At 35.0% G+C, this 27,371-nt stretch overlaps 1 protein-coding gene across 2 annotated transcripts; it reads left to right on the plus strand.

Annotated features, from left to right (window-relative positions):
• Window positions 1–5,404: 5,404 nt before the first annotated feature.
• LOC128240520 (fibrinogen alpha chain-like) lies at window positions 5,405–27,371 on the plus strand. Of its 2 annotated transcripts, XR_008262176.1 has the most exons (12): window positions 5,405–5,541; window positions 7,464–7,590; window positions 8,662–9,015; window positions 9,261–9,414; window positions 12,425–12,595; window positions 12,921–13,079; window positions 15,184–15,360; window positions 15,582–15,709; window positions 16,215–16,311; window positions 22,994–23,158; window positions 23,472–27,081; window positions 27,242–27,371. XR_008262176.1 is itself a non-coding variant. In XM_052957179.1 (11 exons), exons 2-11 carry the CDS (start codon window positions 7,465–7,467, stop codon window positions 23,732–23,734), a joined length of 1,794 nt encoding a protein of 597 aa, XP_052813139.1. In that variant the 5' UTR covers window positions 5,405–5,541; window position 7,464; the 3' UTR covers window positions 23,735–27,371. The 2 variants fall into 2 exon arrangements, 1 of the variants encoding a protein (XP_052813139.1); XM_052957179.1 differs by having other exon boundaries at window positions 23,472–27,371.

A 27,371-nucleotide genomic window follows, 5' to 3' on the forward strand; every position in this document is an offset into this window, starting at 1 on the left:
TCCTTTATTCTATGTTTTCCTGTGGTTTATATTTATCAGTTAAATAAGTCTGATATTTCACCGTTTTACCGGATTTGTATTTCTTGTTTCTTGTTCCATAAATCAAATTACAATTGTAGTTACTCCCCTTGTAGTAACCATAATCCTCTGAACAAAGGATACTATTCCTAGGTCATAAAATGGTTATTTTCGAGGCACAGTAACCTGATCAAAGGTGTTCACATAAGCTATTTGAGCTGCGAGAAAGCTCATCGCCGCGCTCGCAACATTATGGTTTAGCCGGGCATGTCTTAACATATATCAAATAACGAACTAGCATGTCCGATTTGTGAGAGGCATATACCTTCAAACACAAAAGAACCACTTTTCGGGCATGGCATTCCAAAACAATCAAAGCGAAATATGTCATGCGATTTGTTTACTTATAACATCAATGCATACATGATACCAGTACCTGCATACGGTCGCCATTTTGAAATAGATAGGCTACAAGTATAATTGTCATTCGAATACATACCACAAATACATTTCAGTAGATTAGGGTTTTATGACACAAAAACAGCAGACATTCACATAGTTTCACATAGTTTATATGCAATGTGCTGTTTGTGTAGTTTTGTGCTGTTCTTCCATTTGTTTTTGTTTCTGAGTTTTTGTTTTTTGTGTTCTTTGTCTTTGGCTACTGTGCTTGTTTCTGTAATTTTTGAAATGAATATTCATGAACAGAATATGCACATTTTAGAAATGAATGTTATTATTGGCATGCAACTTCAAGCCCAATTCATTCGAGTGATATGATTTGAGTGAATGGTATGTGGAGAATTCTAGACGCATGTTGCAAAAGCAAAGGATACAAAAACTAGATTGTTATCCATCTCTTCTGGAGTATAGAAACACCCCGCTGCAATGTGGTTATTAGTTAACACAACTGATATTGGAAACTGCTTCCTACCTTGTTTTGCACTCCCAAATATCTTAAATCTAGGCCAGTAAATGTGCAAGATGCCAGGGAGGAAATGAAATTGTTGATCATAATATAATTTCAACCGTTCAGCTTGCCACCTGCGTTTATGAAATCAGTTAAGGGAGAAGTGAAGGAACCTGTCCAGGTAATGAAGCAATACAGCAAAAGGTCGTATTCAGTGGAAAACATCCAAGAACATACAAAACACCCACGATCATTCAGAAAGCTCGTATTATGTCATAAAATATGCTTGGAAGGTGAGACCACTTTTAGTCTATACAAGTTCACAAAATGAGTATCATTACCAAATAAACTACTATGCTTTAAATCATGTGTTTCTTTTTTATTTGTATTTAGATTTATTCTTATTGAAATGTTTACATCACATTTTGCTTTAATAAAATGAATGTTATGTACTTCATTATACTTCCTGTTAGCTGTGCATGCGTATGAACAACCCGCTCATCGTATTGCTTATCAGCTAAGTTAAAAAAGTATTAAATACGTTTAGCATGTATTTTATTAGTATGTAATAAAGCCATGTAGATTAAATATACAAGTTTAAATACTAATATGGAAAAGTCGATCATTTCTCTTTGTTCGTCAGTTATCATGTAGTAAAGAATGAACTTACAAACTGTCCTAAGTTTTTCTCTGTAGTGTATGTTTGGCCATTTTTGTTATGAATTAGTCATCAGTAAGAAATGGCGTTTCAATTAATATCAACATTATATATGTGATAACCATACATTACAATTCAATATTGCTCCCAATGGCACGATGACACGAAAATTGTATTGAATTTTTATATCGGATACCTTAAGCAAGATATATGTTTCTACCACAGCAGAGAAGATCCAATTATTTTGCCATGCTTAAAATTCCTATTTTACCCACAGGCATTGACTTTTGACTTCAAAATTTGGTTTGTTTAGTAGAAATCTTACAACATAGTGACCCAGAATACAGTTTTCCTTTAGTGTGCGTGTATGTAATAGTTTGCTATCCGGTAAAGATGAAAAATTACCCGTATAGAAAAATTAAATTAAAATAATTTATATGTTAACTATACTAGTATATCATTATTAGTATAAGCTACTATCATGGCTGCTCGTGTAAGATAAATTAACCCCAGCCCTCGGTCGACCTCGTTTCCACAAAACACCATACGCTCGTGTTGGGATGAATCATACACACTCGGCCATGGAAGATACTTTTAATATACCTATGTATGAGAAACGATCAGTGAAATTTCCACATTGTTGACATGCGTGACTGTACTGACAAACGCATCGAACTAGATTAACCGATAAATAATGGGATTATCTCATTGGAACTGTCTGAAATCGACATAATGTAAGTCAATACTGGAATTGTAAACCACGCAATCGATTCATTTTGCTTTTATGGCGTACAATATCAAAAACGTTTCCATTAGTTGTAAACAAAGCTCTATTGGTAGATCGAACAAAACAAATAAGAATAAAACACACAAAAAAATGATACAAAACAGACCTCCTGGTACTTGGGGTTCACCTATATGTCTATAAGTATATGTTTTGTTATAACGTTTCCGCAATTTAATGCATAGTTTGATAAGATTTACCTTCTAGAATTTTACTTTATTCTGGATAAGAGTGAGGTTGTGCACGCAAACTGGTTTAATCCACAGTAAATGAACGTTTTACTGACCGTTCCAGGGCGGTACCTAACACTCTGTGAGAAACATATCCATTTGTATAGTATATATGCACAGTGTTGATTGTGGAGTTTTGTGCTGTTGTTCCATGTTTCTTGTTTGCGATTTTTTGTTCTTGTGATGGCCTTTTATGTCTTTGGTGTTTACTTTGTGCCATTAAACGGGGGTTAGGTTTAAACTTTTAGCTACTGAGCTTATTCTTGTACCTTTTCATGAATATATTCATAAAAGCTGACCTTCTAGGAAGAAAAGCATAAAACATGTATGTAAAAAAGAGAGCGTATTGTCAAGCGTTTAGTTTCTTTGAGATGTACGTATAAATAATAGTCAGAAAAGCAGTCCACGTATAGTCAAATCTATTCTCTTCCAGTTTTATTAGTTTCTAAGGTCTTGTTTACTTAAATGATGCACGTTTAAACATTTTTTTTTATTTTGACTTGATATATTATTTTGTTGGTTTCGAAGAAACGAAACCTTTCACCGTTATAACGCAAAATATAGTTTTTCTTTATTTTGTGTGCATGCTATCCGTTATCAAAAATAATTCCTCGCAATGAATAAATATGTGCGCGCGCCTAAGATTGTTTTTCGGTTTTGGCAAATCCGACGAAAAAATATCAAATTGTTTCAGCCTTATAACTACTAAGAAAATGAAAACATTGTAGTATGGGATATTTATTCACGGTAAGTCTGGTTATATTTTGTTTTGACTACTACAGCAGATGAACTAATTGTTTATACTATAATACTGGCAACTAAGCCTACATGTAACACAGTATGCTTCCAGTGATGAACTGTACCTGTCTGCTCGAAATGCCGTATCAACCATAACAATGCAAAAGTGTACAAAATCTGAAATGACAGCAGAGGAACTACACTTATTTCGACGATTATTACGTCACCCATATTTCTGACGGCCGGATAGACATCACATGCACGGGACGTTGTTATTTCACGGTCGCCGGAATGTGGAATACCTTATATGTCGCTTATATGTCGCCCTCGACCGTGCTCAAAATACAATACAATGCAATACAATAACAATTACTTCGGTTTATAAATTGGAATACATGATGTTAACGTTTAGATATATTTTAGTGAAATAGACTCCTAATATACATGTGTATCTATCTGAAAGAGTTGTAGTGTAAAACATGGATGAGTGAACTGGTTTAAAAGACATTGTTGCATGCTCAAAATCTTCTTTCGACAAAAAACTAATGACTGTTAGATAACGGAAGGAGAGGAAACCATCCCCGAACAGAAGCACAACAGGGGGAGGGGGTTATATCTCAATTCACAAATGTGCCTTAAATTACGAATATTATCTGCTGATTTGAATTTTTGCCATTTGTTCATTTGATTTATCTCCAATAAATACAACTTCTAAATCAAATCAGTTAAAATTCTTTTTAATCATGTAAACATTTATTTAGAGATTGCTAAATATAATCCTGCACATTTATAGAAAAACTTCAATTTGGCCCATAAATGTCTTATTTGGAGGTCAATTTGGTGTTTGTTATTATAAGCAGGTAACATTTTCCGGGGTGCCTATTATTTTAAATCACCGTCTTGACTTGAAAAGAATGCCAACATATTCTTAATATAAAGTTTAGGACTTTAATGATCAAATTGAATATTCTAGCTACATTTATGATTAAATTAGAATAACAAAGACACCACAACTCTTTAATTTACTTCGTCTGTCCTTCCATTAGATGCTTTTCTCGGTAAACAATTGAATCGCTTCACACAATTGATGCGCACCATGGAATCTTGTGTCACGCATAAAATCTGTGTTCTTAACTACACGGTCAAGAGCACTTGACATTCAACGGAAATAAATGGATTTTGTAGCAATAAATCGTACCGGCCATACCTTGCTGTTTGATATTAGGCCACAGCGGCCTATGATATGTGTGCTCTGAATGCATATAACATTTCATTCAATATAACATTATTATCAATTAGCATTTGCCCAAAACGGGACGTATGTCAGATTTTCCTGACTGTCCTTGTTGAATTTTAAGAAAATAATATATTCCAAGATAAAGTTTTTAAGGTGGACACAGAGGACTTTCGCTATCAAAGTCAATGGTCAAGTCAGTCTATTTAAATCCGTAATAAGGTTAAATAAATGAAGACTAGAGTAAACAGGTTTATTCAATTTTAAAATAAGATAATGCAAAAACTTTGGCTCTTTACAGTCTCTGTTTAACGCTGAACTTTCACCGAACGAGCGTTTAAACATTTGTTTTGTAAAAGTTTGTCTTGGAATCAGCCACTTATTGCGTTAATGTCTGGACAAAAGTGATATGAAATAATTGTTTTAATGTGAGTCTTACATGACTTGATAGAAGGTTGATTCCTAGATAAAAACAATATAATTTCAGAGCTAATAATATGCAGGTCTAAAAATATGTACTTTAATTTTAAAAACACAAAACTGTGTTCCTAGAAATAAAAGAAAATACCAAGCAAAGAAAAGAAAATATCGACGATGATCTTACTGTAATAATCAAGTTTCTGAGCCCAAAGCCTGTCAGAATTTACCGTTAAATGAATACAGATTTGCGATGCTGATAAGCTCTTGCTGAATTTCAGCTAGTCCCTGGTTTAAATGCGTAGAACTGAATAACTGTTACTCAACACCCTTGAACGTGTTTTGTAGATAAACATTCTACAAACTGCTGCAGTGTGCAAGAAATGCGGCATTTACAATATAAACAAACGTGGGCTGATGCTCGAAATAGCTGCTTATATAAGAGTGCTGGTGCATCCCAGCTATCAGAACGCGGATGTTTGCTTGCTTAACCATTCGAAAAGTGCAGAACAGGATAAAATAATTGCGTAGTTATCATTTTCATTGGATAAGGTATGTTACTTTAATTTTGTTGATAAACATTCTATGCTAGTACATATAAAATAGCTACGGTGGCAAAGATGTGACACGTGCGATTTAGTTTTATCTCGCAGTCAAGTCATTCTATCTCGTTTCCACAACTTTGTAATCTCGTGGCCACGACTTAATTATTTCGTTGCAACGACATCCTATCCCGTTCCCACAAGTAACTTTCTGGTTCCCAATACTAAGTTATATCGTGGCCATGACTGAGTGAGGTCATGACAGCGACTTAATTACGCGATCAAAAGACTAAGGCCACGAGTTTCCCTGGACTTAGTTATGTCCTGGTTATGACATGCTTAGCCTTGGGAACGACCAGTTAAATTTCGCAACAAGATAGAAAATGTCACATGTCACCATATATAATTGTTAGATAAAGTAGCGCTACATTCATTTCGAGATCAAAGGAAACCAGTATAGCACAAATGAAAATGTGTTGCTTCCGAAAACCAAGAATATGAAACAAATAATAATATTCAATGTAGTACAATGTATTATTCATTTGCACTAGCAATTACTGAATGTGATGTTTGCATTGGGTTGTGGCCTATAAGACAATCATTTGTGATTTGTTTGTTTAAATACTTATTTGAAGCATGTGTTTTTACATCCTCAAATTGATAACGTTATCACGAATAACCTTATCGTAATTCTATTAGCACATTCACGGAGCCAGCATTACAAAATATAAAGTCGATAAAACAATTTCCCTCATGCAATACATTTATTCAATTAGACACCACTAACAACAGTTAACCGAGATAACAATGACGTCTGCATTGTTTGTAATGTTTGTGAAACAATGGGCCGTATTCAACAGTCAACTCAGGTGACAGAGAAGTGCGCTAAGTTTGTAATGTTTGTGAAACCCTGGGTCGTATTAAACAGTCATCTAAGGTAACAGAAGTCTGCTTGGTGTGTAATGTTTGTGAAACAAATATAATTATTATATATCCCACTCAAATTTAAGTTACATCTAAGTTGTTATTGATTTAGGCTCAGGGACCGTTTATGAGTGCCATACAAATAATTGTAAAGTGCAAGGTTACAGCTAGTATTTATGATTGTATAAATTTGGCGCATTACGTGCCTAAACCTGTTTTAACACTGGTGAGCTCCTGTATCGCTGACCCCAACTCTAGTTACGAACTGTATTATGATGCATGTGTAATTAGTCTGTGTTGTTTTGTAAATTGTGTGCATCTCGTTTGAGTGTTTGTTTGGCATTAATATGGTGCCTTAAACAAGAGCCTTGTGGTCACTGAGATTGTCTCTTCTTCCAACGAAATTATAGTTGGTTATAATTTAATACTTTCTAAATTGGTAGAGTAACATTGTCATAAAGGGTTTTTTATAACTAAATATAAAAAGATTGAGTTCCCATTCAGCCAAGAATAACTGCCCCATTTATTATAAATGATCAATTTAAATGATCAAATTTCTAGCGAAATGTTGCATGTCACGCAAGGATGCTGAGCGTAATGACGTACCGGGGATATGTGACGATGCATTCAAATATGACAACGTAACGTAACCTGGTTCAAAAAGACATTTAAATATGTCTTATTGACATCACTCGTTTCATTTGTTGTAGGAAAGGATAAACACACATACGGATTGAACAAATATTTTCGAACCATCTTCAACGTACTCGTCTTATAAAGATGAAGTAATAAGAAAGATGCTCGTCTTTTGACAGTAAACAGGATACAAATAACATCATATTCAGAAATCGTCAAATTTAGTAATACAACGAACAAAACTGATTGTATACATTATAATGCAGTCATAAATATACATACTACAAGGATACCATTCAAAAAGGAAACTGTTCAGATTAAAAACTATTACTGTTTAAAACATATTGTTTTTAAAAAATGTAATGTTTACAGAATGATTTGGTTACATCCATGCGTTGTTGTGGTGTCGTTGATGCTGGCAACCTGTGAGGCAGACAGGTTGGGTCGATTGGAGCGTCAAATGACACTGATGAAAGCCTTTCAGTCCTACGTTGAAGTGGTACGTACATAGTTTACACCTATATACTTCTGTTGAGGTCAATATGTATTTTTCCTGACCTATTCAGCTCGCTTTTCTGTACTACCAGATGGCGGTAGGTAATGTTTGTTCAGTTTAATACAAATGTACTACTGATGAGATCAATATTTACATAGTCTTTCAAGTGGTAAGACTGAGGACGCTAGCTTGGAAGTCGTTATGAATGGCGGTACTATAAAACTGTGAATATATATATATATATATATACTTCAGCCGAGATCATAATGCAGTTTTACTGACATGTCACGTGATATTAACAGTTTCAAACAGTTATGGAATATTATCTTATACTTCTGTAATTCTGTAGTTTTACTGAGCTGTCATGTGATATTTACCGAGAACGATACTATGATAGTCCTACATTATGGCAAAGGTATAAAATATCATCCTTTACCTCTGTTGAGCTCGTTATGTAGTGTTACTGACATGTCACGTGACATTGACCGAGGACACTAGCTTCACTGTACTACATAATGGCGTAGGTATAAAGTATCATCCTATACTTCTGTTCATTTCATAATGTCGATTTACTGCCCTTTTACGTGATATTGACAGAGCACGCTAGTTTTGTAGTTCTAAACTATGGCGTACGATATGTAGTTTTACTGAGCTGTGACGTGATATTGACAGAGGACGCTACTTTGGAAGTCCTACATAATGGTAAAGGTATAAAGTATCATCCTTTACTTCTGTTGAGGTCACTATGTCGATTTATATACCTGTCACTCGATATTGTCCGAGGACGCTAGTTTCATTGTACTACGTAATGGTGTAAAGTATAAAGTATCATTCATTCTATACTTCTGTTAAGGTCAATATGAAACTTTACTGACCTGTCACGTGATACTGACAGAGGACGCTTGCTTCTCTGTACTACGTAATGGCGGTAGGCAGTGATAATATATAACATTGTAAACTCCTCTCTGCGTACACATTCGACTTTGTTTCTCTTGCGGGTTAAAAAAACACGAAATGAATTGTATTTGTACATTTTAATGCCTTTATTTTACAGGGGTGTTGTTCTCGTTTCAGAGATTGGACACAATTGAAGGAGACTTTGGTGCATTAACCGAAAGAGTGTCAACTCTTGAATCAATAGTTAAAACCTCCGAAAACGATACTGGAGGGACTGACAATTCAAAGAATGGGCAAACGAAAGGAACAATAAATACACAATCTGATTTGAACGATATCAAAACTTCTCTCCAAATGTATAAGCATTCGTTTCAAAAACATAAAAAGGAAATAATCAATGTTAAATATGATGTCAAAGACTCATTTTCGGTATTTCTGTCGAATGCATCCAAAACTGTTGACACATTAGTCAAAACTGTCAGAGACCATGTAAGAAACAGCGCAGATAATATATCAGCTTCTTTGGAAAAGGTAAGCGATAAATTAGTTGAAAGTGGGCAGCTAGTGCGCTCTGATACATTTACATATTTGGGCATTGTCAGCTCTTAGGTAAAAAATATATGGTAAAGCACTTTACTGTTTATGTAGTTTCTCACATAAATATTAAGAGAGAAACATGACAACAATAAAACATGTTTGTTTTGCATCCACATGGCCTTGAATATATCGCAGATAAGACATATATTCTTGAACATTTTAAAACAAATCCACTTCAGAACGTCTATGCAATACGGGCACATGTCCAAAACGAAACGATTCAGCTAGAAAAGAAGGTTGAAGAGCTAATAGGCAGAGCAAATGAAGTTGTTGGCATCATTGATGAGCAGAGATCTACAATAGAAGACGGTATAATGGTCACCATCAGGGGGCGTAAGTAACTCGTAGCAAACGTGAGGATATCAAATCAGGCATGCTTAAAGCAATAACCTTTTCTGACAATGACTACATATACTAGTTGCTTTGAAATACAGTTAAACTGCGATTGTTCGAACAGGCGGTCGTTCGAGAACCGGCGGTCCCTCTGACAACGACAGGTCATTTAACTGACAACGATACATATTATTACTGACGATAACACGTTTTTTAACGACAGGCCATATAATTAACAATGACACGTGATATAACTGAAAACGATACTTCATACAACAGACAACGACACGTGAATTAACCGTCAACGGCACGTAATAAACATGACAACAATTCGTCATATACCTGACAAAGATTCGTCATAAACCTGACAACAACACGTCATATACCTGACAACGATACGTGAAATAACCGACAACGACACGTCATATTACTGACAACGACACGTCACAATATTGACAACAACACGTTAAATACCTGACAATGGCACATCAAATAACTGACAACGACACGCCATATAACTGACAACGACATGCCATATAACTGACAACGACACGTCATTTAAATGACAACGACACGCCATATAAATGACAACGACAAACCATATAACTGACAACGACATGCCATATAACTGACAACGACACGTCATTTAAATGACAACGACACGTTATATTACAGACAACGACACGTCATATAACTGATAACGACATGTCATTTAACTAACAACGAAACGAAATATAACTAACAATGGCACAATATCTTACTGACAACGCGATTTTATATATTTGACATCGATACGCAATTGAATTGACAACGACACATTACATAACTGACAATGGCACAATATCTTACTGACAACGACACTTTATAAATTTGACATCGATATGCAATTGAACTGACAATGACACATTAATTATATCACAACGATACATGATATAACTGACAACGACATGTGATATAACTGACAACGACATTTGATATACCTGACAACGACACGTGATATAACTGACAACGAAGCGTGATATAATTGATAACGACATGCGATATGACAGATAACGACATGTGATATAACTGACAACGACAAGTGATATACCTGACAACGACATATGATATACCTGACAACGACACGTGATATAACTGACTATGACAAGTGATATAATTGATAACGACATGCCATATAACTGATAACGACATGTGATATAACTGACAACGACAAGTGATATACCTGACAACGACACGTGATATAAGCGACAACGACAACTGATATAACTGACAATGACAAGTGATATAACTGACAACGACACGTGATATAAGTGATAACGAAACGTCATATACATCACAATGACACGTGATATAAGTGATAACGAAACGTGATATACATCACAATGACACGAGATATAAGTGATAACGAAACGTCATATACATCACAATGACACGAGATATAAGTGATAACGAAACGTCATATACATCACATTGACACGAGGTATAACTGATAACGAAACGTCATATACATCACATTGACACGAGATATAACTGATAACGAAGCGTGATACACATCACAATGACACGAGATATAACTGATAAAGAAACGTGATTTACATCACAATGACACGAGATATAACTGATAACGAAACGTCATATACATCACATCACAATGGCATGTGATATACCTGACAACGAGACGTGATATAAGTGATAACGAAACGTCATATGCATCACAATTACACGAGATATAAGTAACTAACGACACGCCACAGAACTGACAACGCTACGTCATATTACTGACAGTATATAACTGACAACGCTACGTCATATATCTGACACTATATAACTGACAACGCTACATCATATATCTGACAGTATATAACTGACAACGCTACGTCATATTACTGACAGTATATAACTGACAACGCTACGTCATATTACTGACAGTATATAACTGACAACGCTACGTCATATTACTGACAGCATATAACTGACAACGCTAAGTCATATTACTGACAGCATATAACTGACAACGCTAAGTCATATTACTGACAGTATATAACTGACAACGCTACGTCATATTACTGACAGTATATAACTGACAACGCTACGTCATATATCTGACAGTATATAACCGACAACGCTACGTCATATATCTGACAGTATATAACTGACAAAGCTACGTCATATTACTGACAGCATATAACTGACAACGCTACGTCATATTACTGACAGCATATAACTGAGAACGCTACGTCATATTACTGACAGCATATAACTGACAACGCTACGTCATATTACTGACAGCATATAACTGACAACGCTACGTCATATTACTGACAGTATATAACTGACAACGCTACGTCATATTACTGACAGTATATAACTGACAACGCTACGTCATATTACTGACAGTATATAACTGACAACGCAACGTCATATTACTGACAGTATATAACTGACAACGCTACGTCATATTACTGACAGTATATAACTGACAACGCTACGTCATATTACTGACAGTATATAACTGACAACGCTACGTCATATTACTGACAGTATATAACTGACAACGCTACGTCATATTACTGACAGTATATAACTGGCAACGACACATTATATAACTTATAACGACACAATATATTTCTGACAACGACACAATATGAAATTGACAACGACACGAGATGTTTTTGACAACGACCCGTCGTAGAAGATGACAAAATGTTTGTAAATGGTGTCGAAATCATATTGGCGCAGTTTTAAAAATAGTTGTTTAAGTCATCATGTCTGAGCCGTGTAATTGAGTTACAATAGCATCTGCAAAAACAGCTTTTGCTAACCATTTCAATTCACACGAGTTTATATATGCACATTTATCAATTTATAATTTATAATATATGTATGCTATTGTTATATTTCCCTTTATAGATAAAAGTTTCTGGAGTGACTGGTCGGGATGGCCTTTTTGACAGGGCGGAAGAAATAGTCACTGGACCTGCTTTTAATATTGTATCATTTCTCTATCTAGTTCACATTTCCTGGAGTGACTGGTCTGCATGGTCCGACTGTTCTCAGTCATGTGACAGGGGCAGGAAAAGTAGACACAGGTCATGTAATGTACCTCCACTTTTTACTGATGGCATTTGTACTGGTGATGATACAGAAACAGAGGAATGCGTCATTCACGAGTTTTGTCCATGTGAGTACATTGCGTTGACTTCTTGAGATTTCTATTCTCTCAACAGTAACTACTATGATACAGCATATTACAAAACACTTGATATGTGTGTCTGTTATTTGTGAGAGTAAGAAAGAAGGTAAAAAGGCAATGTATAATATATCAATAGTAGTTTTAACATGTAACTAATATTTTTAATGGACACGAAATTTTAAGCCAGCTTTATAAGAAATATAATCGCAATAAACTACAAGTATTTATTCTAAACGTATTCAATTAAACTAATTAAAAACAGTAAGAAGTTATAACGACTTGATATAACTTGATATATGTTTTTCGTTCTAAGATTTGAGTGAATGGTCACCATGGTCCCGATGTTCCCGAACATGTAACAATGGAACAACGACGAGAGACAGAACATGCCATGCTCCAGCTTCGATCACCGCTACATGCCAAGGAAATATAACTGAAAATCAGACATGCCTGACGTCAGTCGAATGTCCAGGTAGGCTTTACTGATTTTCATGATTTCATATGTTACTGAATATAGCAATAGGCTACAGATAGTTATGCTAAAGCAATATGGTCTACAGGAATATGAAATGAAGTTTACGCATACAGACATTGGTTCTCTCATAAATAAAATAAAGAGGAAAAAACACCGATAAGAACCGACCCCGTAACACCAAATGAGATCGTAAATGTTACAGTTATGGTCCGTGTCGGTTCGACTGTGTAACTGGATAGGATCATTACCGTTACAGTTAAGGTCCGCCTCGAGTCATCTGTGTTCCTTGATGAGATCGTTATTATAACAGTTAAGGTCCGCCCCGGGTCATCTGTGTTACTGGACGAGATCGTTACCGTTACAGTTAAGGTCCGCCTCGAGTCATTTGTGTTCCAGGACGAGATCGTTACCGTTACAGTTAAGGTCCGCCCCGTGACATCTGTGTTCCTGGACGAGATCGTTACCGTTACAGTTAAGGTCCGCCCCGTGACATATGTGTTCCTGGACGAGATCGTTACCGTTACAGTTAAGGTCCGCCTCGTGACATCTGTGTTCCTGGACGAGATCGTTACCGTTACAGTTAAGGTCCGCCTCGAGTCTTCTGTGTTCCTGGACGAGATCGTTACCGTTACAGTTAAGGTCCGCCTCGAGTCATCTGTGTTACTGGACGAGATCGTTACCGTTGCAGTTAAGGTCCGCCTCGAGTCATCTGTGTTCCTAGACGAGATCGTTACCGTTACAGTTAAGGTCCGCCCCGGATTTAGGGTCTGCCTCTAGTTACCTGTGCTACTGGACGAGGTCGTTACTGCAAATTCAAAGCCCGTCCCCCGTGTTACTGAACGACATACCATGACTTAAATATCCAATATCTCATGTGTGCAAATTGTTTACTCATGTTCGAGGATGTTCTCTGTATTTTGAGAGTTACCATACATCAACATACAGCTGAAAACATAATCAATTCCACTTTAACAGGTGCAGTCGGTTTAAGTACTTTCATACTTTGTATTACATATTTCAGTTTTATAGTTCTGTCTAGTAGGACAAACTATAACATAGTGTCATACCATTTCATTTGTCAGGTAGATTTAAAATATACAATTCTTTGCCATAAAAAATCGAAAAGAAATAAAATGTGTCCCAATATTAAGAAACAGTGGATATGTTACAATTTTGAGTAAATAAGCAATATTATGCTAGTCGGTTGATACGATGAGTGTGCGGTCGAATACGTTGTATATTTAAGCAAGCAAAAATGTGAAACCATCAAACTGACTAACTAAGTATTCCATTTCTTCATGCGTATTTCTTAAACAAAATTAATACATTTCTTTAAATAGCATTTGAAATCGATAAACCAAGATCCTATATTTTGGCTTAGTATTTTGGAAGTAGATGCGCACTAAGTATCTATGTTATAAAAAAAGGAAACAACATATGTATAACGAACATTCTGTCGTGGTTTATACATACTTATTAAAGTATTTGTATTACCTGATTCGTAATCTGTCCTTTGAATTCCAAATTACTTTAGATGTATTCTCTGACGAACACTATTACGCCATGCATATATGGTAATGAATGCAAGGGAATGACTAGTTTAAAAATAGTATAATGAAATTACTCTGTGTTTGAAATGAAAAAAGTCAATAAAATCAATGTAATGTATGATGTGTTTATACAGATAACTCAGACCCTTCGTGAACTTCGCAGTACGACTCCGGGAAAAGTAATTGCTTTCAAATAAAGTTATAGAAGGGTCAATGTTTAAATATCGACGGAAGAAATTGTAGATTGAATACGAAACAACCATTTTTGAATACTATCCCAAATATACATACGCATGCACGAACACACGCACTTACATATACAAATACCTACATTCAAATAAAAAGGACACATGTCAACATCAAAATATAATGATACACTAGGTGACGCTATTGAATGATAGTGTTTCAAGACCTATAACTTAGATTCTTTCTGTTGATGATGATGGGTTCTACTTACAACATAGAGGACCTGCCGAGCATGATCCACCAGCCGTCCAAACAATGGCAGGAACATTTCCTTGTAAAATGTAACATTATTCTATACCCTACAGTGGATGGCCAATGGGATATATGGTCGACATGGAGCACCTGTTCTTTGCCCTGTGGTGACGGCGTGGAGACCAGAAACCGATCTTGCTCCGATCCAAGTCCATCTCATGGCGGAAAACCGTGCCCGGGACCTGACGTTGAAACACAACCATGCAACTTGCAGCAGTGTATCGTTCCATGTAAGACTTTTTTGATAAAATCATTGTATTTCATCTCAATGTAAACTTCAACGATTTCAAAGTTCTTCAAGCAATATAGTCGAAATTTGTGTTCGTGTTTAAATAATGCAAAACATGTGCTTTTAATTATACGTGCCAAGACTCGGACTTGTATTCTTATTTGTGGCATTATCGCAGTACACATTTTAATAAAGACACTTTTGGCATCTTATACTAACAAGATGACTGCAGCGATGTGTTAAAACGAGGCTTGCCACGTGGTTCGGGTGTGTACAAAATCACGCCCTGGAATACGCACAAGGAAGTGGAGGTTTACTGCGATATGGATACCGATGGTGGTGGGTGGACGGTTAGTATGATGGTGTTTATATTAATGTTGCGATAATCTGATAAGTTATTTGACCTGTACATAGTAAGGATTATTGCTGTTTATGTATTAAACAAATACATAAAAATTGCTCTTGTATATGGCACTTGACCAACGCATGTACATACTTATGCCTTGTTTAAGTATTGAACCCAAGCATATTAAATATTAATGTTGTTTAAGATTTTCGACACATAAATAGTTATTTACGATGTTGTTTAAGGTTTTCAACCCATAACTATTAATGAGTACTGATGTTAAAGGTATTAGAGACATAAACAGAAAAGGCTTATGTTATTTATTGCCCTCTACCCTTTAATAATAGACTGATGTTTTAAAGATGTTTAAAATATAAACGATAATGAATGATATTGTTTAAAGCCCATACCTAGCGAATAATTATACTGTTTCAGGCCGGAAATTCTAATATATAAATCAACTTTAATTAAGGTGATTTTAAACATTGCCTTCTAACTTCTATCTGTAGGTGTTTCAAAGACGATTTGACGGGTCTGTTGATTTCGATAGGAGCTTTGTGGCGTACGAGCAGGGTTTTGGCTCACTGGATGGTGAATTGTGGATTGGTAAGTAAGATCTTGTCGATAACGGAACCTTCTCCATACACAAAGGCGAATTTAGTGCTGGTGCTCGCTTTAAATAAGCTACACATCTGCATAACAAACAAGACAACATAAATGTATTCACTCTTTCTTAGGCATCTAGCAGTTTGACGGAAGTTAAAAGGTGATTACTTTCAAACATTTAATTTGAGATGAGAGTTGAAGTAACTAATTACATGTTATCTTGAGTGGAAATGTGCGAAAATACCGATATAGTAAGTTCAGTTTTACGTTGCTTGTTTTGTCTTTGTAGTGTGGAGGAAATGTGGCAACTTGTAGATTTAGAGCTTAATGGTTTTGTGCGAATATACCAAAGTTGTGAGTTCATATTCAAACATGTGTATTGATTAACCACAGAGTGTGGTATGTACTGTTTTTACGTTGCTGGAGGTGTACATTCGACAGAAAAGAAAATAAGTGACTCACTTTGGATTAGGTATAAGTGTTTGACCGCAGCTTGAAAGTATACGTTGAACTACCGAAAATGTCCTTATTTGCCCGAGGACTGGAGGGCTCAAAGGCGATCATCACAAATTTGTGGACAGCAATCATTTACTAATACTTAACAGGAATGTGTATTTTTTCTAGCTGTGAGATTTTCTGTCATTCAAATTGCTATATAAAAATGTACTATATAGATAGCTTTAAATTTGGTCAATATTTATGTGGGGTTGTATATTACCTTCAGAACTTCTGAATCTATAGGAATGGAACGACTCAATGCAACATTTTTTTGAGTACAGAATGTTAAACCGGTCCTTAAACTTCAGTGCCCAGTCCAGATGACAATCGTAACACCTCGGCAATCTCCATCATACGACGAAGTGCATTAGTTAAAGTAGTTTGTAAAATGATATTATTATTTTTGTAGTGTTTTAACGTGTATTCTTAACTAGGTTAAAATTGATTTCGAGATCAGTGGGGTATTGCATAAACAATTAAGATTCCTAAGAGTAAAATCTTTATGTTAAAGTGCTAAATTGAAATTACAACGCGATCTACTTGCAGCGTGAATAAAAGTAAATAATTTTAACATTGTAAAACGTTCATATACATCCGAGGTTGTTTTGGAAGGGAAATTGTCGTGGTGCTCCAAATACTCAATTCAGGATTTCGGTCAACATTGAGTTAAATGATAAACAAGAATTGCAGGTCACTATAATGGCAGGATAATGAAATATATACTGTCGCTCCTGGCTGTTGCCAACGCCTGCAGAATAAACAATGTGTAACCTAGATCAAACAAAAACGCTGTTTGCTTGTTGAGGTCAGAATAAGGGACATGACTAAACGTTTCTAAAAGTAATGCGTGTGTTTTTGCTTGATATTGACGTAGTGTCCCTGGCAATTTGAATAACATGTTTCATTTGAATGCGTGAAAAATTCTTAGTTTAATGGCAATGTTAAAGTTCTGTAAATCGCTGATGCCCACCCAACCAGTGCTATAATATTAATTTTCGTTGTTTTGCTTTAAAAACAATAAAGTTTAGTCTGAGAAGTCTGAATGAGAGCAGTTCGTGAAGAGGGCGATAGTGTTTGTGCTGATGCCTCTGAACCAGTGCTCGTGGAATCCAGTGCCTTACTCATGAAGCGGGACCTAGTATACTAGGTTGATGACAAGGAACGCACACACACCAGACGCCTCTGGCTTTTGCTTAGGCAGGCAGCAGAATTGATTAGTATTCAGAAACATACTGTAGCTCTCGAGGAAAGGCAACACATGGGTTTTCATGATACGTCAAAGTCTTCACAGAGTCTATGCCGTTTACAAAATAGTTCAAATAATGTAATAGTATATGTCAGACGATACAACACGGTAAAGTGTAAATATCATTGTGTCAAACTAAGCATTACGCAATAAAGCGTGAGGAACGTGTTCGATGACATTTCACGTTCGTGCACGTTGACATTTCTACATTACCACATGTTTTGACGTTTTATTTAAAATTCCCGCAATTAAAAGCATATTAGGATAATTAAATTTTATTTTTATAAAGAATCCTATCAAAACGAAGAATGTTTACTGTATTTCGGACGTTTTCATAACAAATCGGTCAAAAGTGTGTACGTTTGCATGCTGTGTTAGTAAAAAAATTTTGAATGTTCTCAAAATGTAAAATGTTCTCGAAATGTAAAATGAACTGAAATACAATACGAACATGTTATGAAAGCATATGCAATGGTGCAGTCGGTAGACTAGGTTTTTCATGTAGGATTGATGCAAATAACTTTCCTGATTTGTGCTATTTGCCCTAATTCCGGTCTGTAGGTTACTATTTGTATGTCACGTAACAAAATTGTTTCCCAATACTGTGTAAATCTGCATTTTACATATATTTCTGTTTTCAGTCGATCAAAATCAGAAGTAAATATGTGATGTAGTATATGACGTCGTTCACAGATTATAAATCAGTTATTCAGCAAAAAAAGGAAAACATTCGCTATTTGTGGTCTTATGGAATGTGTGGACTAAGTTATCCATATTATACACACAGGTTTCATGATCACATTTGCGGCACACTTCGTGAAGCCTTTGTAGATTAACTTGTTTGAAGGTAATTGGTTATAGTTGTGTAATTAATAGAATGAGTTATGTTTTATTTAAATATGTTCAGACAAATATGAATTATTGTTGCATTAACCTCATAAAACATAGAACAATGACAGGACAGGATATACCTATATCGGGAGAGCAAGTATTTATTTATTCAAACAACATACACTCAATAAAATATTTAATATATTATATCTATGTATATAATTTTGCTTGTAATTGGCAGCGTTTATCTATACCACATAATATTAGATCATTATAAGTGAATATTGCATGTATCAAACGACTATTGAAATGGCAAGTAAAAACAGTAAATGAAAATTTAAAGATGCACTTTCAAATTGTAAAGCACAACATATTTGTATAAGATATTTCATTTCAAAGATGAATAAATAAGGTATGTAATATTTCATTCAAACCGTTTACAAATACAACATGACGCTTTAAAGCAATACTACTTAACATCATACGCTAGGCCAAAGTAAAAACTAGAGAACAGAAAATCAGCCCAGTTAATTGTAGAACGCTCTATAGAACTATAACGATCGCATCCAAGCATCGAGTATGATCAAAGAATGCACTTGTGCCCTGTATTTCCATGTATATTATTGAATTATGAATGTTAAGCACAGCAAATCGCTTGAATGGTTGAAATGCCCAAACGAAGTCCGAAATAATTGCAATGTGATGTCCCTTCTGTTTTGCAATGTCTGTCATTTTCAGCGTTATTTCTGACATCGGCCACGTCATTCATTCAAAACCAAACAGCAAGTGGCACGGAACACGATATTTTCTGTCTGTTAGGCGATGATATGTTTGCTTCAACTGAAACCAAACTAACAAAATCATTGAGACACTTGCTATATACAATTCGTTTGAAATTTAGCGACATGTTACATTATTTCAGTGGTCGAATGCACTTTGAAGTGGTCCTTACAAGTATAATAGAGAACACCCACATTGATGCATAATTTTGCCTTCCTCATTTGTTTTAACGAGAGTCATGCAATAATGTGCATATTCTATAACATCAAAGCGGCTTATATAAATCCATAATGGGTGTGATGGTATTTCAAAAAAGTTTTCTTCAGTATAATTACCCGATATACAACCTCGAATGACGTAAACAAGCTGCTTTTATACGAGCCCCTTAGTGATGTAAACCCACTGACAATTACCATGTATTGCAATAATCGGATATACTAGACGCTTGGTTATGAACCGAAATAAATACATTTACGTTTTCTTTGAATAAATTCAACTAAACATAAGTTAAGTATTTATTAACCTCATAAACTATAAAACCACGAGTGTATAGGAGTGGTATTTACAGGGCAAGAATATTTATCGATTGACAAAAAGGTAAAATCAGTGAATATAATATTTCAACTGCACACAATTAATAGAAACTGGCTTCTTGCATTTAACACCTTAACAGGTATAAATGTTTTTAGAATCAGATCTCAAACGACCATTAAATCCATAATAACAGAAACAGAAACAATAATCTCATCTAAATTATCACTCATTCAGAATAAAACCGTCTCATTCAGAGATCCCACCCCGCTCATTCCGAGCATAACTGTCTTATTTTCAATCCCCGATCATTCCAAGAAGAACCCGAGCCAGACCGTCTCAGATATTTAAAGACACAGCTCATTTTGAGAAAAACCGTCTCATTCAGAGAAACATCTCATTTCGAATAAAAATATCTCATTCTGAAATTCAGCTCATTCTTAGAAAAACCGTCTCATTCAGAGACCAAGCTCATTCCGAACGAAAATGTCTCATTCAGAGATACAGCTTATTCTGAGAAAAACCGTCTCATTCAGAGACACAGCTCATTCCGAGGTTAACCGCCTATTCACAGATACAGCTCATTCCGAGCTAAACCGTCTCATTCAGAGCCAGAGCTCATTCTGAGCAAAACCATCTCATTCAGAGACACAGCTCATTCTGAGCAAAACCGTCTCATTCAGAGCCAGAGCTCATTCTGAGCAAAACAATCTCATTCAGAGACACAGCTCATTCCGAGCAAAACCGTCTCATTCACAGATACAGCTCATTCCGAGCAAAACCGTCTCATTCAGAGCCAGAGCGCATACCGAGCAAAACCGTCTCATTCAGAGATCCAGCTTATTCTGAGAAAAACAGCCTCATTCAGAGACACAGCTCATTCCGATGTTAACTGCCCATTCACAGATACAGCTCATGCCGAGCGAAACCGTCTCATTCAGAGCCAGAGCTCATTCTGAGGAAAACCGTCTCATTCAGAGACGCAGCACATTCCGAGCAAAACCGTCTCATTCACAGATACAGCTCATTCCGAGCAAAACCGTCTCATTCACAGATACAGCTCATTCCGAGCAAAACCGTCTCATTCAGAGCCAGAGCTCATTCCGAGCAAATTTGTCTCATTCAGAGCAAGAGCTCATTCTGAGCAAAACCGTCTCATTCAGAGCCAGAGCTCATTCCGAGCAAAACCGTCTCATTCAGAGCAAGAGCTCATTCTGAGCAAAACCGTCTCATTCAGAGCCAGAGCTCATTCTGAGCAAAACCGTCTCATTCAGAGCCAGAGCTCATTCCGAGCAAAACCCTCTCATTCAGATACACAGCTCATTCTGAGCAAAACCGTCTCATTCAGAGCCAGAGCTCATTCCGAGCAAATTTGTCTCATTCAGAGACAGAGCTCATTCCGAGCAAATTTGTCTCATTCAGAGACACAGCTCATTTCGACAAATAGCATTAGCAACCAATCTGAAAGGCAATACCTTACTTAAAAACCTTCTAGAACTGAAAATACACTATTTGTTACCATTAAGTGTCAATATGTTCTGTTCTACATTCCATAATGTCACAAACGTAACATTTCCTTACATTATAACTAGCCTATCTAGTGGATGGGGTCGGGAACGGGGGGAGGGGGGGTCGCGTAATAACGTTTGAGAAAACATGTAATCCATGCTATGGCTCTTATTCCTTGCGACAACGAATCAATAAAAACGAAAATGACGTGCAAAACACGTGCGTTTATTTACTTGCCGGTTGTGGCGAGCACGCACCGGCCAAACTGTATAATAGCTGTAGAAGTCGCATAGTGGTCTCCACAACCTGCAATTTATGACACTAAATATAGTAACGCTCGTATGATTGTTCTATAACGCCAGGACATGGGTGTATACCGCAATATCATTAGAGTGTACATAACTCTTTATTATAAGTGTGTGCATACCTCAATATCATAAGAGTTAATTTACCTCAGTATCATTAGAGTGTAATTACCTAAATATCATAAGTATTTTCATACCTCAATACCGTTAGTCGGTGCATGACTCAATAACATTAGTGTGTACATCCCTCATTATCATTAGCGTGGTATACCTTTATTACCATTAATGTGTAAATACCTCAATATCATTAGTGTTAATTTACCTCAATATCATAATTGTGTACATATCTTAATATAATTATTGCGTACATACCTCAATATCATTAGTGTGTAACTACCTCGATATCATTAGTTTGTACATACCTCAATATCATTAGTGTTAATTTACCTCAATATCATAATTGTGTACATATCTTAATATAATTATTGCGTACATACCTCAATATCATTAGTGTGTAACTACCTCAATATCATTAGTTTGTACATACCTCAATAGCATTAGTGTATACATTCCACAAAATAATTAGTGTGTACATGACTCAATTTCATAAGTGTGTACATACCTCATAAACATAGGGTGTAAATACCTCATAAACTTTGTGTGTACATACCTCAATATCATAAGCGTGTTCATACCTCATTAACTTTGTGTGTACATACCCCAATATTATTAGCGTGTACATACCTCCTAAACTTTGTGTGTACATACCTCAATATCATAAGCGTGTACATAATTCATAAACTTATTGTGTACATACCTCAATATCATTAGTATGTACATACCTCAATATCATTAGTGTGTACATACCTCAATATCATTAGTTTTTATATACCTCAATTACTTAGTGTGCACATACCTCAATATCATTAATGTGTACAAAACTTAATATAATTACTGTAACTTAAATATATATTTTTCACAGGTCTGGATCTTCTTCACTCCATTACAAGCCGGGCTAACATGACCTTACGTATTGACGTGAGTTTACCAAACGGAACTACTGGATTCGACGAGTACTCGGGGTTTTATATTTCTCCACCAGACCAATACATCCTCAACGTTGATAGGAGGATCAACTCAGCAGGAAGTATGTTAATCATTAAAGTAGCTAGGGGGACGCGGTAGACAGTTAAATCAAATACTTCTGGAAACGATTATAATAATGATGTGTCCTTTATTTGGTTTCATACACGCATCTATTATCTCACCATCATAATGATGTAATATTTTTGAATACAGTTGAACGTTTATAGCGCAATTTTATAGACTTCTAAAGATCTACTTGAAATATAATACATTTAGTTGTTTATATAATCACCATATTTTTAATTAACACTCAAACCTCTTTCTATTATTTATATGATACTGATATCAGTTGGGGTAACCCGGTATACTTACAGTGTCCGGTTCCTATCTTCTCTCCGACATCGGTTATCGCATGGCTATCAACCACCAGCCGTTTTCAACATACGATAGAGACGTGGACAGCGTGTCTATTAACTGTGCCCGATACTATGGAGCAGGCTGGTGGTACAATAACTGCGCGAACAGTTACCTGAATGGACAGTACAATATTGGCAGCTTTCGCAGCTTTGATTACTATTCCTTCCAACAGTACACATGGTTGAAGACGTCGACTATGATGCTACGATTGAGTAATTAAGATTTAACCGCAGCATTTAATGCATTTAATTATGGTTAGTTCATTTAAACAGTGTTGTGGAATTATGAACTTGATGCTATGTTTAAACACAATCAACTATTTTAAGCATTTAAGGTAAACATTCCGGCCTTTTCCTAAAGCTATGAAATGTGCAATTTGATTTCTAACTCAAACATGTTCGTGTTTTGTGAAGTTAGTGATAGTTCAAATCATTTACATAACTCTTTCATAGACAGCAAAAGGCAACACGCGGATAAATTATTTGAATTATTTTGCCCAATATCTCGAGGTGGAGAAAATTTGCATCGTTTTTATTATTATTTTGGTAGACTTGTTTTAGTTATCATTTATCACAGTTCATCGGCAGAATGTTTTTAGGATATAGACAATCTCGCTTTATTCAATACGAAATAGTAAAGTAATTTTATAAAATATCGTATTGTATGACCAGGAAGTGAGATTCAAGTTACAGAATTAATACTTATTTGCCAGTTTACAGCGCCAAAAACACAGCCATTTTTAACGATATAAATTTATTACGTTTCGTCATTCGCTTTGGATATTTATTACACTATTTGATATCAAAAGTATAATATGAGTCTTTTTAAGGAATGAATTGCGGGATTAATGTCATTATCGGGGTATAAACGCAGTTCGGCTGATTAAAGTATGTGGAGACCGAACATGACATCTTTTCACGCAATTCATCACTTATATTAACACCAATAGTTCATTATTTCTGTCAAGAACTGTTAAGAAATACTTCTTATTTAAAAAAAGTGATTATTGCTCACCTATTAAGTTAATTGACCGACTCGACCGCAACCGAACACAGTTTATCATATTACGTAACAATAGCTTCCAAAATATATTTTTAACGTCAAAATTAAAACGCTTATGACAACAATGCATAAAACATTTAATAAATTACAAATGTAACACTTTCTTACATGTTGATTTAAATTATTTTGTGGCCTGGTGGCCCATTAATAACAATAACAAGATAAACACTTCCTGACATGTTGATTTAAATTGTTTTGTGGCCTGATGGCTCATTAATAACAATAACAAGATAAACACTTTTAAATATACATATATATTGAAACTCGATGATTCGCAAGCGGTTGCATACATCGAAAAAATGTCCTTGCCGAAAGGCAGTTTATTTAAAGAATGGAAGTTAGAGTGAAGATATTCCATAATGATGACGTCACTTATTATTTAAGAAATATTGGACACCACCGAGGGCCATATGGCATTATAAGGACCGGCCAGTCAGCCCCCGAAGGTGTATATGGAACGAGGCGTTAGCCGATGTCCATTCACTTTCGGGGGCTGACTACCCGGTCCTTAAAATGCCATATGGCCCGATGGGGTGTTATATTTCTTATATTAACACTTTTTTACAATTTATTAATTTAAAGCGCCTTTGATGTGTTCTATTGAACAAATATAATAAAGTTTACTTGTGAAAACAAATGTCATTGTATATTCACTGGATACAATTTTGTTTCAAGATATCCCTCTAATGAACGTGAAGTGTACATATTATTATTATCATGTTGTAATTTGTATGGTAATGTTTCTTTAACTAGCGTGAAGTGTACATATTATTATTATTATCATGTTGTAATTTGTATGGTAATGTTCCTTTAACTAGCGTGAATTGTACAACATGTTATTGTCATGTTGTTATTTGAATGGTAATGTAACTTTTTACTAGCGTGAAGTGTACACATTATTATTATCATGTTGTAATTTGAATTGCAATGTTCCTTTAACTAGCGTGAAGTGTACATATTATTATTATCATGTTGTAATTTGAATGGTAATGTTCCTTTATCTAGCATGAAGTGTATATATTATTATTATCATGTTGTAATTTGTGTGGTAATGTTCCTTTAACTAGCGTGAAGAGTACATATTATTATTATCATGTTGTAATTTGAATGGTAATGTTTCTTTAACTAGCATGAAGTGTACATATTATTATTATTATGTTGTAATTTGAATGGTAATGTTCTTTAACTAGCGTGAAGTGTACATATTATTATTATCATGTTGTAATTTGAATGGTAATGTTCCTTTAACTAGCGTGAAGTGTACACATTATTATTATCATGTTGTAATTTGAATGGTAATGTAACTTTTTACTAGCGTGAAGTGTACACATTATTATTATCATGTTGTAATTTGAATTGCAATGTTCCTTTAACTAGCGTGAAGTGTACATATTATTATTATCATGTTGTAATTTGAATGGTAATGTTCCTTTATCTAGCATGAAGTGAATATATTATTATTATCATGTTGTAATTTGTGTGGTAATGTTCCTTTAACTAGCGTGAAGAGTACATATTATTATTATCATGTTGTAATTTGAATGGTAATGTTTCTTTAACTAGCATGAAGTGTACATATTATTATTATTATGTTGTAATTTGAATGGTAATGTTCTTTAACTAGCGTGAAGTGTACATATTATTATTATCATGTTGTAATTTGAATGGTAATGTTCCTTTAACTAGCGTGAAGTGTACACATTATTATTATCATGTTGTAATTTGAATGGTAATGTTCTTTAACTAGCGTGAGTGTACATATTATTACTATCATGTTGTAATTTGAATGGTAATGTTTCTTTAACTAGCGTGAAGTGTACACATTATTATTATCATGTTGTAATTTGAATGGTAATGTTCTTTAACTAGCGTGAAGTGTACATATTATTATTATCATGTTGTAATTTGAATGGTAATGTTCTTTAACTAGCGTGAAGTGTACATATTATTATTATCATGTTGTAATTTGAATGGTAATGTTTCTTTAACTAGCGTGAAGTGTACACATTATTATTATCATGTTGTAATTTGAATGGTAATGTTCCTTTATCTAGCGTGAAGTGTACATATTATTATTTTTGTATTATTATTATTATTAAATTCATGTCATAAAATTAAACTAAGATGAAAATGTTTTATGTCACATTATTGCGTGTATGGTTTCTGAAAGTTATTGTTAATTAATTGCTTTTCGTTTCCATTAAAATCGATTTTGAAATTGAATTCTTAGTCTTCTTGATTTCCATAAAATTGACGAATGCACATACATCCGAGCACCTAGTACTATAGTCGGGTATCTTTCTACACTTCCATGGATCAAAGCAACGAAGTTTTAATGACATCTGCATTTAATGTCACTTTAAATGTTTTAAAAGTTCTAAATGCCACATAATTAATGCCACTTTGGGTGTTGAAAAGTTGTAACTGGCTCATTAAATAATGTCACTTTGAAGGCTTTAAGGTTTTAAGTGCATCTTTGTGTTATGTCACTTTGAATGTTGTTAGGTTCAAAAGGAAGATATTTGCAATGTCACTCAAAAAGGTTTAAATGCCTCTTTGTTTAATGTCACTTTGAATGTTGTTAGGTTCAAAAGGAAGATTTTTGCAATGTCACTCAAAAAGGTTTAAATGCCTCTTTGTTTAATGTCACTTTGAATGTTGTTAGGTTCAAAAGGAAGATTTTTGCAATGTCACTCAAAAAGGTTTAAATGCCTCTTTGTTTAATGTCACTTTGAATGTATTCGGTTTTACTGCTCACGCTTTGCTTTTGATATTTATTAAACGTGTGAACACAA

Source organism: Mya arenaria, chromosome 7 (genome assembly GCF_026914265.1).
Source record: "Mya arenaria isolate MELC-2E11 chromosome 7, ASM2691426v1".
Lineage (NCBI taxonomy): Eukaryota > Metazoa > Mollusca > Bivalvia > Myida > Myidae > Mya > Mya arenaria.